Source organism: Chelonus insularis, unplaced genomic scaffold (assembly GCF_013357705.1).
Source record: "Chelonus insularis isolate UGA/USDA-ARS -01 unplaced genomic scaffold, ASM1335770v1 contig_17_pilon, whole genome shotgun sequence".
Taxonomy (NCBI): Eukaryota; Metazoa; Arthropoda; class Insecta; order Hymenoptera; family Braconidae; genus Chelonus; species Chelonus insularis.
In genome coordinates this window covers 1,503,095-1,516,881 of record NW_023276415.1, presented here as the reverse complement: position 1 = coordinate 1,516,881, position 13,787 = coordinate 1,503,095, and the positions used below count along the sequence as shown (strand labels likewise).

The window sequence follows — 13,787 nt, the reverse complement described above, 5'->3', positions numbered from 1 at the left end:
AGCGTGAATCGTTCTAATATGCATTGAGAACGGGTCTGAAATCTGAATGGGGTATCTATCTTGATGCAATAACCATCTAGCGCTTCCAATATGGCTTTTCGAGCGCAAACCCGTATGTGCATCCGTAATAGCTCTGCTGCTTCCGTCCGATTATCAAAGAAGCACTACTGGTTTCTGTACCTATGAAAGAGGAAGTGTTATAAGCAAAAAAAATCTCCGCATATACAGTCAGTTTGTAGAGATATATATATATATATGGATTTATCGGGAAACCGATTGGTATGGAGTACAAAGAGAAACGAAAAAGATGAAATATCACAATCCGACTTTTTCCACAACGATTAATCAACGAAGTATATCTGCCAAATTTATACGAACGACCTTTCCCAGACAATCGCAATAAAAAATCCATACATACATACCAAAATATTCATTTTGCCCAGCTTTATATTCAACTTGTCTCTTCATCACATTTCTCATCACAACCAGTTAATTAACTGTCTCTTGAAATTGAGTAACTTACCTGAAACAACAGAGAAAATAATTACATTAGCACGTGTTAATTAAAAATCCAAGATTTAGTAGTCAGTGAAACGACATTAAAATGATTAAAGAAGGGGAGTGGATGTATTTTCACTGCGGTTGAAAAGTTAATTAATTTGTTGCGTTAATTTATTATGTAATGAATTTTCGGAATTTGTTTGATCATTAGTAGATATTTAATCAAGAGTCCTTAAACGAACATTAAAATTCTCTCATTCATGATTGTACTGATAAAATAGTTTACAGCTTTTTTAACACTAAAACTTATTTTCAATCCATACCATCGAGGCTTGCTCAAGAATCATCTTCAAAAGTTTTTTCTGAAGCCAAGAAAATATCAAAACTTTTTGTAATAAAAATATTTTTCACAAGGTATTTCAATCTGAGGCTTGATAATTAATAAAGAATATAATGGTTGACGAGGTTTAATAATCTCGAACGACTCATGAAGTAGCAATTGACACGAATCTATGGTCCAGAGAGTTCAATAGGGTAGACAAAGGTCGAGTATCTCACAAAGTAATCTCAACAACGAGAAGCCTGTACCTCACCCTACTACTTAATCGCATTCTCTCTCTTGTAAGAGGCAAAACCTGAAGGGGATCTACAGTTCTTGCCATCACCTCTCTTTCCTCTCTAGCAATTAATCTTCGCGTAATTGCACGAGTTAATTAATGACGTTAAGCACAAGCGACGAGATCCTTGACGTGTAACACTTAGCTCATTATCTTTTCAGGAAATGGGAGAAATTATTTGATCCTATACTTATTATTCTGGACTTTTTTTAAATTCAATTCTTGTAGAAGATGAAATAACTGAACCTTTGATCTTAATCAAATTTTATTCATGTTCTCTTGAAGCCTTATTTATTTTAGTTGTCTTATTTAAGAGCTTCCAATTACCTTAGGCAACTTATTGAAATTCAAAGTCATTATTCTAAATAAAAGGAGGCGTTAATAGGAAATTGGCGACAAAAATTCACTAATAAAATATATTAAGGACAACCTTACTAATTTATAGCTGATAGAATTTACGCAATGTATCTCTCGCGAGTTTAATTAAATACAGAGCCAGGCCACAGTCGCGTGGTTCATTTGCCCTCTCATCTAGCTTACTCTCTTCCTCTCTTTACCTACTCTCTGTGTACCTCATTCTCAACAAATACACTTGCACGCTTGCAGTTAAACCACATATTGCTCATCTACGTACAAAAGCATAAGCACACATTCGTGGATGCGAACACCAACATCTCTGTTCATCCCAATAAAGTTTGGTAGCAATCGGCAATGGGTTTCGAATCGAATACGCAAGTATGCATGTTTCTATAGACATATCTGTGAGTGTGTATAGTAAAGAGAAGAGACGTCAATACATAGTGCGATCGAGAGATGCGCTTTACATCTAACTATACCATTCCAATACCACAGAATGTCACCCTCCCAGGAACGATGCAACTGTTTCCCAGCATGTTCGATAATTCGATTGCCGGTTGCTCTCTCTCCCTGGTGTTGTTTCATTCTAATTCTTTTATTCCACGATTGCTACTGAACTCCTATCTGTACCCGACGGATTAGTGATTTATTATTAATTTATTCGACAAAATCGATCAATTATCGTCTTTTGTGATATTTTTAGAAACAAAAAAAAATCAAAATCGTTACGTGGAAAAAATAGTAAATAAGAATTAAATGATTTATCGCGAATCCAAAGTGTATTTAAATAATGATTCTCAAGTGTAAAATGTGAAATTACCGTTAAGATGAACTACAGATTTTGATACACTTGAGATAGAATTTAAAATGACTACGAAATGTTAAAGTTTGTATGTGATAATGTAACATTGAACACATTATAATTTGCAATGTAATCATTCAATTTATAAAAAAAAAACTCATAAAATAAGTTTATAAAAGTAAACGTTTGCTCATATTTACATTCCGAAGAATAATGAATTTTAATAATCAACAGGAATTTAAAATTTTATGGAAACTTTATCGTTTAAAATATACAGCCAAACTCCTCTAATTTCTAGTCCGGTAATTTTTCTATTATGTATATTAAATGTCAATATGTTATAGTTTAGTCTATATGTTAACACAAGAGCCCGTAATTTTTATTCTTAGAAAAATTGGCCAAAGGTGTAAAAAGTATAGGAGTTTGACTGTATTACAAAAATCATTCATTAGGACATTAATTTTTTTATCATGATTTGGAAAATTCAATTATAATGAATATCCTACTTATATTTTTCTTATACATTTTTTTTACTGTATGTCACGATTTTACTACACATTTCTAAGCTATGTACTATTTTGTAACTATTTTATTGTATTTTTTTTTATTAGTACTTTCTGTACTGCTGTACGGTGCTGTTTGACCATCTGTGACTCTGTAAGTTATTTCTTGTTGGGTTTATTTTATACTCAAGAAAAAAAATTAAAGAAATAGCATAGAAGATTCAAGTTAAGTAATTGGAATTTCCCACGAGTTACATAAAACTGACAAGTCTCTAAACATAAACATGTTTTTATTTGATATAGACCTATAGGAAAATTACAGTAATAATAATAACACAATGATAAAACCGAAAGAATAAAATTATTAGAAACTTCAATGACGCCTAAAGTAATTATTTTAAATCAAAGTTGGATTGATAAGGCCATAATGATTGTCATCAAATTTGTAGAAATTTAAAAACGAATTATATGTTGATATTGATATCATTGCAAAGTCCTCAACTTACAATATTCTGTAATATTCATGTCAAACGATTTGGAATTCTGATTGAATGATAAATTCCAAATTTTAGCAGTAATGAAAATGTAATTAACAAATTATTTTAAAATGATCATGAAAAATTAGTTGAATACAGTTTGAAAGGTTTAAAATATTTAACTAAATGTTCTTCCGAAAATTCATTTGATTTTAAAAATTATTCCACTATTGAAAGTAAATTGAAAATTCAACAATTTTAACTTACAACAGGACACGCAGAGAAATGTATAGTAAAAATTACTCTAAATTTAATGGTAATTTGGTGACACTGCAGGGTGACGGTAAAAATTACTATACACATTGTAAGAATTACTGTGCACATTGTTGAATTAACTAAACTGCATAGTAATTTTTAGGGTGAAATTAGAGTAAAAATAACTATGCAGTTTAGTAAATTCAACCATGTGCACAGTAATTTTTACAATGTATATAGTAATTTTTACCGTCACCCTGCAGTGTCACCAAATTACCATTAAATTTAGAGTAATTTTTACTATACATTTCTCTGCGTGTACATGAAATTTCCTAAACACTGTCAATGACTTTATTTCATGAACATTTTTAGGATAATTTTATGTCCTGTACGGATATTCAATGATGTAGGATAAAATTCGATATTTTACTTAAATTTTCATAATGTAAGTTTTATTGAAATTTACTCCTAAAATTTAAGATTCATCTACGCTGACTAAAATTACAACACATGTGTTAAGTATTTTCCAATGTGCACATTGAAACACGCTTAATGCAGGTGAGTTGATAACCTTAAAAATGTTTCGTCGATGTTTCTGCACAATCCTGAATATAAATAAAATATTTATTTATATTTTAATAACTACCACAACAACATATGTAATTGTATTCTTTAAATCCCAAAAATAAATTCTTTAAATTACTAAAACATGATCTGATATATTCCTTTGAGATGTGTATATAATGATATACATCTAATGAAAATAATTTTCTTAATGAGTTAAGGCATCGGATTTAGATCAACACGAGTCGGCCGTCGTAGGTTCGAGTCTCCCTCAGGATAAGCGTCAATACAATATGGATTTTTCGCAGTATTTTTACAAGCTAATATTCACTCTATAACATGTCAACAATGAACAAATCTTAAAATAATCGAAATAATTTTTTATTTCATTTTTAATAAATAAATATCGGGGTTATTTCTAACCTAAAACTTTCGCTTCTTATATAGTGTAATTTTCAATAAATTTTGAGTAAATTTCAATGTGCGTATAGGACGTACAAAAGTCAGTTTCAATGCTGAATACATAAAATTTACTTCACAAATGTTTAGTAAAATTACTATACAATTGTACATATAAAAAACTTTCATTACATGTACATTAAAATTACTACAGAAATTTTTTACAGATCTCTCACGTATTAATTCTACCGTAAAGATCATTAATTGTTGTTTCATGAAAAATATAAAGAAAATAAATTTTTTCAAATTCCTTGAAATAATGTGATCAGAATAATTATCGTTCAAATGAGAAGTTTTTTACAACTCTACAAGTTACACAATTACACCCTATTTTCCTTAAAATTCGTTTATTCCTCTCGAGTCCATTAAATCTGCCACACTTGTAATTACCTAACGTTTGTTTCAACCCCTGCTTTCTTTCTGTATCGTAGATTTAATTGAATAAAATTTAAGATGACGGGGATTACACAAAATGTTAGTCATATTTTAACATAAATATATTGCATATTGAAAATAGATTTTTATTCATATTGGTCGTAATATTATTCGTAGTATTTTCTGTAAGAAAGCGATAAGAGCAAGGGTTGCAACTGTTCAAGCATACTAGAAAAGTATAAAAGATGTGGGAATAAGCGGAAATACTTTTTCTATTCTGACTATAGGAAAAAGAGGTGGATTGAAGATATTCCCTGGGTACAATGGACTAGTCGAATATGCGCAAAACGTATATATTGAAATATTCTTTAGATGTGTGTGTACTGCTGGTCGTATCCTGTCAGCGGTTTCCACTACAATATTTCTCTTCCTAGCGACAAAAAATACAACGATGAGTGTATTCCAATACTCTTGTTCAAACATATTTTTCCATGCACATTGAAACGTAATGGAATATTGCATTGTCAGTTTATTTAGTTGAATCAACATTGAAAGAAAGGATTTTTGTTTTCTATGCACTGATAGACATACATAGAGTACCATGCTCACATAGATACAGTGTTATTTAAGTCAGTGTAAGAGATAATTTAATTTAACTTAAATGAATAGAGTTTTGATTGTTTAATTCATTTACATCGAAATATATGAAATTTTCTCAGGTTCATATGTTACAATATCCTTGGACTCTCATATTTCGTACTAACCAAAAAGATCTTTCACAAAATCAACATTCAGCAAATTGTTACTTATCTCCCACAGCGTCTGGTAATCCATATCTCTTGTCCAAGGGATGATGAAATAGAGAAGCTTATATACGAGAGACAAAGATATGTGATGCGTTGTCGTGGTCATTCTCTCCATTTTACCTCTCTCTAGTCAGAACATAAACCCACAACGTATCCCTACAAGTGCAGACGTGCATAACGAAGGCGTTTGACCTCAGTTCTGGTGTGCCACGAGAATTTAGTCAGCGTGCGAGTTATTTTCATCCATATATACTATGTTTTCACATATTGGATATATATATATATCTACCAAAAACATGGAAAACTTCAAGTGGTAAGAGCAAGTGGTTTTCGTTGTGTTATTCCTGTTTCTACCAAGCTTACTTTTATAGAAACAACACAAGAGAAGTACAAGCGTTAGGTTAATCCTGAGATAAAGTAACGAGAAGATTTTTTTACGTAAAACATTTATCAACACAGTATTATACTTAACTGAGAATGTAAGAAATATATGTCGAGGGAAATACACTTTTATTTATTTATTTAAATATTAAAATTTATTCATCCAAAAGATATTTTTGAAAACATCTTTAAGAATAAATTCAAATGATTATTCCGTTATTTAGAATGCTATAAACCAACAAACGTCGAAGAGATACCCGGAAGAGTTCACCACTTCTGATAATTCTATGGATAATTCGATTTACTGGAAATCGTAGAACTTGGATCAGTTGAAATTGAATTTCTCTTAATAAAAATTGTATCACTTGGTTTTTTTTTTTTATTTTTTTCATTCTTGCCTGGAGGAATAAGATACTTTTTCCCTCTTTGCTATTCTCCAGCTCCTTTCTTATTCTCTTCTCATTTACCCTAGTCTCTGCCAGTCGGTCGAGACGTATAAATTTATCGCACTCATTAACTTGAATTATGGCATCGGGTACGTTCAAAGTTTATAAACCTTAATGCGACCGCGTGCAAGCTGAATAAGGATACCAGTGCGCTGTACTGGCTCATACAAGTTATACTGTATGCACTCAAGAGTCGTTATGGGCCATATGACCTCGTATTTTGATCGAAATAATCCCACACATAATGCATCATGCAGTCTATACAATAAACACTCATTCCTTCACTCCTTATTTGCAGTTACTTTAATTTATCTCTTTACCTTCCGGAATATAGCAATCCCTTTCAATTGCGTTTGCTCTCTCAATGCTTTATGTCAATTTTATTCATCCGAGGCACGAATACCCTCGTGGCAGTAAAATAATTCTTATCCTTTATATCACCTACAATCCAAGTCAACCCTTCTTTCTTTTCAGCTACTATTTAATCCCAAATGACTCAGTTTCCAATCAAAAGAGACTTTTTAAACGTCTTGTGCAGATACTTTAACTCGTCCCCTACACATAAATAAAATAAAAAAGATTCAAAGTTATCAAAGTGCAAAGCTGAAGGAAAGTCTTTAATACGATTTTATCCAGAAAGCTGAAGAGATCCGTGTTGGAGATGCGATTTTTGGACAGGGATTCGCGCTCGAGGGGGTGGATGAAGTTTGGGATTGGCTAAGCTCTGGTCTCTAGAGGTCAGGAACTTTGGTTATACCGTGGACGCGCATTGCAGCGTATCAAGGAGAGTTAGAATGAAAGAGGTGAATAAAGAAAGAAGATTCAGTGATGTGAGAGAGAAGAGGAGGATGAATAGGTAGGGGTAGAGAGTAGTAAAAGCTAGAATATTGCCTGGGACACTTGAGGTGAATGTTTTGCGAATGGTCGGTAGATGTCTGGTTTGCTCGAGGCTGATATCGACCTGGCTCGCTGGAGCCGTCGACCTCATCCCTTTTACCCCTTGCACCCAATTCCGTTCTCCTTTCTTTCACTCCAGCAATGCTCTTCTATACTGCTATCACTCCTCACCATTTACTGGCTTTTTCTATTTGTCGACATCCTTTTCTTACATTCAAAAGCTCCAATGCAAGCTTCTCTGTCAAAGTCACTTCTTTTCTTCCTTCCTCTGACGTTCTTTCAAATATATGTGTACGTATAAGCCATCGTATGTTTTCCGTTTTCTTCGAGACGACATTTGCTTCGTACAGTTCACATCATCCGATTCGTCGTGTCGCTTTCGCGGCTCATCATCCCTCTACAATCTTCTCCACAGCTGTGATCGTCTCTTGTACCTGCATTTCACCAACTTTATGTTCATTCGTACACTAGTCCAAAGAACGCATATTCGTATTCTCAAAGCTCTTCTATTCCTTCAGAAAGTTGCACGAGTCTCACACTCTGTATCCGGTTTCTCTTCTGTTTTGCCATCGGTGCTCGCATGCATCCCACAACTCCTTCCTTTCCCCATTCTACCCCTTTCTCTAGACGCTTCCTTTCTCCGTGTACTGTTTCTCGTCTTCAATCTAGTAGGTTGTCTGGAACAATATGACCTTTACAACTCGAAATCCGGAGTGAATTCAACAGCGATACAATAACCGAGAAGTTGAATTGTGTACATAAATGGTGTATGTGAGTATGCTATGTAGATAGACAGATGGGTATATAAGGAGTATAAATAAGCTAATAGAAAATTTGCTAAATTCTCAAACAAAGTTAATACTGCAAGCTTACTAATTATCTATCACAGAGCAAAACAACTTATGTACAGATTTAATTGAGTGCCATTTAACAAGGTCTCTTCTCCTCTTTTGCATTATATTTATGTGTATTCTCCATGCCATCCATATTATAAGTTCAACGACTATGAAATATCCAAAACTCGCTCTCTCACGTTCAATTCACCTTTCAAAGCATACTACCAACACACCCTCAAACTATACCAACATTGCTCAACTGAATCCTCTCATCGTTTCTACATAAATCACCAGAAATCCGTGTTCTCGTTTAAACGTGAAAATTTTCTCGCGTTTCGAGTTGCGGCGATTCAACTGAGATCCGCCAACGGCAAGAGAAGTCGGCAACTAAATCCCCTCGGCCTGCCCTGAAATGCTTGAGATAATTTACGATGGATCCAAGTGAGATAGAGAAGAAAATACATATGAAGCAGGAGAGAAGAAGTAGTGAGCAAAAGAGAGATTGTGAAACAGTAACAGTCTGCTTCCGCCGTGAAATATAATTCCCTGCACATTCACGGTTGGATAATCCTCGTTCGCTTTACATGAAAACTTATTACGTCTCCACAGTAGCACCCGGTCTCTACCAAGCCATTGTTATACGCCCGCGCGTTCTACTTTAGCATGTAGCCATGACAAGAGCAATTACATTTTTAAATTACGTTACACGATATTAAGCCTTTTCTTTCTTTTCTTCCCAAGCTCTGCCTTTACTTCTAACAACCCCCACCTTTCACTCACCTGCTTCTCTTTCCAAGCTTGTCCACTATGTCCACTCTACGTTAGACTGACATTTTTATCTATTTTTTCTTTTTATTTTCATATTTGTATTTTTCTTACTTGTTTTACACTGTCTCTCCCAACGTATGTCAATTTTCTGCTTTTCCTCATCAACAAAAACAGATCTTTTAGATCTCTTTGACACTCCTAAATAATTCATTTCGTTTCGTTAATTCAAACGAGTTAAAGCAAAGTTTAAATTTATTTCAAGCTAAATATCATGAGCTCGTTTGTATAAACAAAATGTCATTTCAAATGGATCTCAACTCATTAAATTTACGCATGAATCATAACAAAAACATTTAATTTATATATCTGTAGATAAGGGGTAAGAAATGAGAGTCATTCATTATTATACATTTTAACTCTCTGGTAATAAATTACTAAGAATTCGTTTGTTTGTAAGAGTATTTCTCGACCTATTCAATTTGTGGGAGTTTTACGCGAGAAGCTCCAGTCCGACATCCCAGACAAATGATTTGACGGCGTTGTGGCTTTTGCGCTTGTAGACGTTGGATAGAGGCAGCTAGGATATAAAACAGTTGTTTGAGTATTGAACGTGAGCAAAAGAGGAGTAGCACACGTAAATGGTGAAAGATGAGGAGAGAAAATATCACGAGACAAGAAAATGGGATGCGAATTTTAAAGAAAAGTAAAAGACAAAAAAGATGCAAACGTCGAGACATACAGACTTTACGCCGGTAAAGCATTGTGTTGCGACAAAGTCGTCGTTGTCGTTGATCAAGAAAAAAACTCTTCTTATTTTACAAGTCAAAAATTTAAACTTGTTCATCATAGTTTAAATTATTTTATTTGACTATTACTTCCCATTATTATTGTGATAATTCTATTAATGAATCATCTAAAATAACTTTGATCATTTTTATTAGCTAGAAAAGGTTTAATTTAAATCTCTTATTACGAAATCGAAAAAAAATAACGATGAAAAAAGACTGATTATAAAAGTAAATATATTTATTTTTAAGTGAGAGATTCAATCAGAAACTTTGGGATATTCTTCACAGCCGATTGTCCAAGAAAAATAGCGACAAGAGAGATTTATTCCCAGATGTTGGACGCTACTTGGATAAAGAAAGAAGAAAACATCAATCGCCAGCAAAACGACTCTCGAATTTTCGAAAGAGACGTAATCTCACAGGCGACGTCTGGAAGAAATCAAGTTGAACGAAGCGTCAAAAGTTTGCCACGAGAAGCAATCGGATCAGAGAATGCACGATAGAATGAGGAAAGAGCCTACGGGGTAAAACGACAACGAAGACGATCGAGTAGAGTTGTAGGGTTGGGAGTATAAGAGAACGACCCTTTGTAATTGTGCGAGGGTTGGCACGCCCCACAATGAATAGAATTGAAGAGCAACAAGAGACATAAAAAAAGATTCAACGATCTGAGAAAAAGAAAAGAAAACTTTTGATGTAGCCTGAAATGAACGCTACAAAGTATTTACAAGCTTGTCATCTTTGTTTCCCTACTTTAATTTCTCTCTCCTTAGTTATTTGTATAATCTTGAAGAAAGGAAAAAAACGTTTTTCTCAAGCTTAATAAGAAAATTTCTTTCTCAAAAGGAAATAAATTATTATATTAAAAGACTCATCACAGCCAACCGAGCAATAACATTATTTTCTTGATGAGGAAAAAAATGGCAATTAAAAAAAATTAATTATATCACTAATTGTTTTATTTTCTACTTATAAACATTTAGCAGAATAAAAGTAATTAAATAAATGAATGATAACAATATACAATCGTATCGCTATGTAGATAGTGATACCGTAAATATATTTAATTATGGAGACTGAGTATAATAATTTAGTAAATGAATTTAGGTAGCCTAACGAAGTTGAATCTCCATTAAAATACAGTATCTCCATCATCAATCGATGTGATAATTATTTTGAAAATAATAATGTGCACCTGACCAAGCAACGATTGTGCCAATTCGTCTTCCATGCAGATGTTGCGGTTTTATTCACAGGGAAGATCAGACGGGGATAGTTACGGTGGGTGATCGATGCCGTTTGGTACCAGTTCTGAAAGACGAAAAAGAGCCCACGGCGTGGGATGTCGTGTATACTCAACGAATGAATGATAGAGCTATAAGATTAACATAATAAACTTGTATAACCCGTGTACTTGAGGTGGAGGAAAGATTGTTGATCGCGTGTACAAACACACAAGTGGGTTTGCCTCACGGGACGATTCAATCGGATTCTCTTTAAAATTTCATTCTTCCTTTCACAGTTGTTCTTTATTTTTAAACGCCACCCTTATCCGTTCCTCGCTCTTTCCCTGCCCTCGACTTTCCCGGTCTGTCGAGCATCTCGTTTTCATTGTTCGTAACAGGGAGTTGAGAGAAAACGCGAATGGAGTACTAGCAACTTTGCAATGCAGATTTGGCAAGATTTAATCGGTAGAGATGGTAAAACGAGGGTGACAAGCATCGAGGTACACTGAAATACACCAAGAGATGCTACTCGTTTTACGAGCCAAGGCATTTGTAACTCACCACACACGGCCTCATGGAATTTGTCCACGAAAACGTGACCATTTGTATTTACGAGTACTGGTAAAATGAGATACACAATTGCTGTATCTCCAACACACAACTACAGTCAACTGTTGAAGCTTAAACTATTATAATATGATGGCCGAGGTCGTTAAAAATGATGCTTATGTTGCGAAAATTATTCAACTTTTACGACCTTTTAATTGTTACTCTCTGACCGCAAACATTTGCTGATTTTACATTTTATTATTTTTAACGAGTAATTTTAGTTACGCGTGATAATAAATCACTCGAAGAAACGACGACGAATAACAAAAGTGGACAAGTGGGATAGAGAGCAGGTGCATAGAGACAATTATACGCTCTCGTCGTGCATAAATGAAATTCCTTTTTTTCCCGTTTTCATTTTACTTGTGCTCCACATCTTTCTTTATTCTCTACTCCTCCTCTTTTTATTTTCCATTTTCGTTTAAAAACAATTTAGTGATTCAAGACTGAATGACGACCCTCCTGTAAAATTTTCAAGATACTTCACGTTCCCATTCAACATTCATGCAATTCTCAATTCCCAAAGCGAATTCCCCGTATCTCCAGTCAACTTTCTCCAATTGAATGTAATTTACTCAATTTTGCCGAGTGAAAGAAACGTTAATCACTAGCTCTTTCCAAATGAATACCTAACCATAGATTCATACATACATTTACACATTCGCATAAGATATTTATTACTACCAGCAGCACACATTTAGGACATTCTATTTTATCCACAGGTATACTTTGGGATTTCTCTATTTACTAGTGGATTTCTCTGATTACATTTACGAGCTCTAAACTTGATACCTCAGCTGATTTGTCTGGATTTGTCAATTGATGCATGGAAAACCGCTCTCGCTTGGTCAGCCTCTCTGTGGCTTCACGCTGGAAATCGATTATTATCTAGCGAACTAACACGTCAAATTCTGTATGTGCTCAATAACCAATGTGTGTGCATTTCAATTGTGTTAAAATATGAATCAGATATTGCCGGCATCGTAAAACGTGTCAAGCTTATCACAACATGACAGTAATTGTACAGAGTCTTTATTATTCAAGTGCCTTATTGTAGCCTGGTATATGAATCATGACATGGTCAATTCTTTGGCGTCTATACAACTGATGTTTACTGTCATGAGTTATGATATTTAAAAAATGACATAACAAATATATGACTACTAACCTTGGGATCGAAACTGAAGACTTGTTCAGGCCTAAGCGGGCACTCTAGTCCACACTTGCAAGTGCCCGCGGTTGTCAGGTACTCCTTGAGCTGATCGAGCGACCTCAGCGCCGTGCTGCTTGGACTGAAACAGACAAAGGAAGGTATTCCATTGTAGTAAAGTAGTGCGGTAGTTGGTGAGCACTTAATTCGACAGGGAATTGTTTGGATGTCGAGTTGAGTCTGGAGGATTCAGAGTAGAGTTTATTAACCAAAGATATCGTGGTCTTGTCCCGTTTCTCTTCAGCAATAAGAGAGAACAAGAGTAAGGGAAAGAGCTAGGGTCCGGGTTCATTTGCGGGAGGACTCGCTCGAGCTGCGGTAGAAGCTAAAACTCGAGCGAGGGATGAAGAGATTGAGTTTGTAGCTTGTATATTGATTACCCGTGAGGGATGCCGTCGTTGAGACCAAGAGACTTTGTTTCGAGGTACTTTGCAGTTGGCTCCTAAACTAATAACCCCAGGCGCTTTATCTTCAACATTATATATCTCTTGTTACTCTCCCCTCCTCTTTACCTGACAACCCTTTACAAACCGAAGACTCGGCGAGCCTTTACCTGATAGGGTTTGCTGTAGCCAACGTTAATTATCGACAAATGTGATGATAAACCATCAAATTCGCCCGCTACTTCTCTTTATTATACTCTCATTTTTCAAATTATTTTATTTGTTCACTCAACTGCAGTCACTAGAGCCAATTATCTAAAAACTCGACTGCATCAATTTCACCTATTATATGGTCTTGCCTCTTTTAAGAATTAAGCGACAAAAATAATCCCAAAAAATATCGAGCCAATTATTGGGCATCCTCGCTATAGCGAATAAACCTTCATGTTTTTCTTCTATTCTTTGACAATTTATTTTGTACTATTTGGTAATGACACATGATCTCTCATCTATTTGAAACACATTTTA

General features: G+C 34.4%; 1 protein-coding gene across 6 annotated transcripts in view; it reads right to left on the bottom strand.

Annotated features, from left to right (window-relative positions):
- Positions 1-13,787, bottom strand: part of LOC118064365 (putative mediator of RNA polymerase II transcription subunit 26) — a 175,067-nt gene that overhangs the window by 43,878 nt on the left and 117,402 nt on the right. For 5 of the 6 annotated variants that reach the window (XR_004690050.1, XM_035078896.1, XM_035078898.1 and 2 more), the window contains one exon: positions 12,835-12,958. The exons of the other annotated variant lie outside the window; for it this stretch is intronic. Coding sequence is in view for 3 of the 5 variants with exons in the window: in XM_035078896.1 (XP_034934787.1) it covers positions 12,835-12,958 (124 nt within the window). In the remaining 2 variants the exon portion in view is untranslated. The remainder of the gene's footprint in view (positions 1-12,834; positions 12,959-13,787) is intronic. 6 annotated transcript variants of the gene reach the window in all.